A 2,186-nucleotide genomic window follows, 5' to 3' on the forward strand; every position below is an offset into this window, starting at 1 on the left:
AGTGAGGATGTTTTTAAGCAGTCGTTGCACAAGGTCACCCATCTCCTGTGAGGAGCGCTAGCCAAGCCCAGCCCGGCCTGCTCCATCCCGCCTCACCTCCAGGCGAGGGGAGAGCCGCCGTCCCCGCCACACGCCCAGAATCCTCCTCGGGTGGGAACACGACGCAGCCTCGCCTGGTGAGGCCAGGGGCAGTGGGGCAGGGCCTCCCACCCACGAGCAGCAACGTCTGGCGACTCACACCTCGCAGATGATCACTGGGAAGTCCACGTGAATGCGAGGGTGCTCTAGTTTCACTATGCCCTGAAAGAAGAGTCAGAGTGGTGAGCAGAAGAGACCACCAAACAACAGCCCCAAGCCCTGAGAGTCAGTCTGTATGACAGGGGACATCGCGCCCTCGAGGAACAGGAGTCCATAAAGTCACCACCGTGACACCAAGTACGCCTGAACAGCAGCACACAAAGTGAAAGCACTTTGCCCTTGAAACTTGTCCCTGGAGATCTGAGGGTGGCAGGGCTGGCTGTCACACATGGCGGGTCCAGAGGGCAGCAGGGCGAGAAAGGAGGGAGCTGCTCTGCCAGGCACTGCCCGTGCAGCAGCTGGTGCGTGACTGGTAGATATTTGCCGTCTGGGCTTTTCATCTGGCACCTTTCATTCACGGGATTTAAAAGAATGAAAAGAGCTCTCTGAGAGAAAGCAGCTAGGGCAGCTGGCGCACAAGAAAAGCAGCTTTCTATCCAGAGGGGAGGCTGCTGAATGCACGCTCCCTCCACGCCAGCTACAGGCGCCTCTCCCATGCTCCGTCCAAGCCTTCTCCTGTTACAGCACCAGGAGGACGCGGTGGCAGGTGCGGGGCTGGCAGTAGAGGGGGGAGCGGGGGCTCAGGGCTGGGCCTGCACCCGCAGAGCCAGAGAAAAGTCTGGGCTAGCAAAGGGCTATTTAGTGCTGGTACCTGCTCTCTCCGGCTAAGCCAAGCTTTCCAGCCGGGTGAGTTTCAACCCACATCGGCAAGGAGTCAGTCCCACAGCCCAAGCCTGCCTCTGTGAGAATGCCAGCCTGGGGAGCAGCGCTGAATCCTTCCCCCCATAACTCACTCAGAGGGGTCCCATCCCACTGGGAGGCTGCCCACCCCTCAGATCACACCAACGGCTTGCCCCTGGCGCTTGCTAGAGCCACGCCTTTCTGCTTACTTAGGAAAGACTCCTGCAGGGTCTCCCTCCAGCCCTGGTTTGATCCCCCCTTTTCTCCATTCATGCCCGCAGAAGCTTCCCTACAGGCAGGCTATCCTTCCTCTGCACTGAGACTCTCAACTGGTGTCCCAGCCCCTGCCCGGCTTCACCCCAATTGCTTATTTTAAGAGGAGACTTTTGCACCGAGGTGCAAAACACATAGCTGTCAACACCACTGTCACTACTGACCAGCTGAGGGGAACGTGCACGCTCACGTCAGTGGGTGAAGGGCTTTGGCTGCTGCTCCTGAAGCCAGGGCCTGGCCCCCCACAGCAACGTCACACCGGCTGAGCAAGCAGAGCACCCCACACCTCGGGGAAGGCACTCGGCAATGGGAAATCATGGCCACGCAGGGCTGCCTGGCACTCCGCACCTCACAACACACGCCCACCTGAGCTGTCTTCCCCAGCCTGGCAGCTCTAAAGGGCTGGTGCACTGCTTATCTCTGGAAAGGGCAGCTGAAGGGTGTCACCAGCTCCCCCTCTTCTGCCACAGCCTCACCAGGTGACACAGATGTCAGCCAGGACACATAGGAGTCATGGCTCTGAGGTAGAAGTTGGCTGGGGAGCAGAAAGCCTCCACCTTCCTGGCAAGAAGGTGCCCCGAGGGAGAAGGCCCATGTGCAGGAGCTCCTGCAAAGTTGGGACTTCAGCTGTCACCGTGGCATTCACTTTCCCCTACCCTTCTCCACACACCTGAGGTATCAGGTTCTTGTGGATCCTCTTCAGCTTGGCGCGCTTCCTCCCATTCTTGGTAACGATTGTCTCCTCGTAGAACTCATGAGCGAGATCCCCATCCTCATCGTAATACATGGACCTGCCAAGAGGAGCGGGGAGGCGGGTAGGTAAGAGCCTGACAACAGCTGCCGCCTCCCTGTGTCCCGAGCAGGGGAGGGAGCTGGGGCAGGCCAGCACCACCAGCCCTGTGAGCGCTGCAGCGACCACCCGCTGCCCTCTCGTC

At 59.8% G+C, this 2,186-nt stretch overlaps 1 protein-coding gene across 1 annotated transcript; it reads right to left on the minus strand.

Moving 5' to 3' along the window:
• Nucleotides 1-234: 234 nt before the first annotated feature.
• TUSC2 (tumor suppressor candidate 2) lies at nucleotides 235-2,042 on the minus strand (the record flags this gene model as incomplete). Its single annotated transcript, XM_009700115.1, has 2 exons — nucleotides 235-300; nucleotides 1,922-2,042. Coding segments are annotated over 2 exons (187 nt in total), but the record flags the coding sequence as incomplete, so codon positions are not given.
• Between the last annotated feature and the right edge of the window lie 144 nt (nucleotides 2,043-2,186).

The sequence above is a fragment of the Cariama cristata genome, unplaced genomic scaffold (genome assembly GCF_000690535.1).
Source record: "Cariama cristata isolate BGI_N322 unplaced genomic scaffold, ASM69053v1 scaffold28985, whole genome shotgun sequence".
In the NCBI taxonomy this organism is placed as follows: Eukaryota; Metazoa; Chordata; class Aves; order Cariamiformes; family Cariamidae; genus Cariama; species Cariama cristata.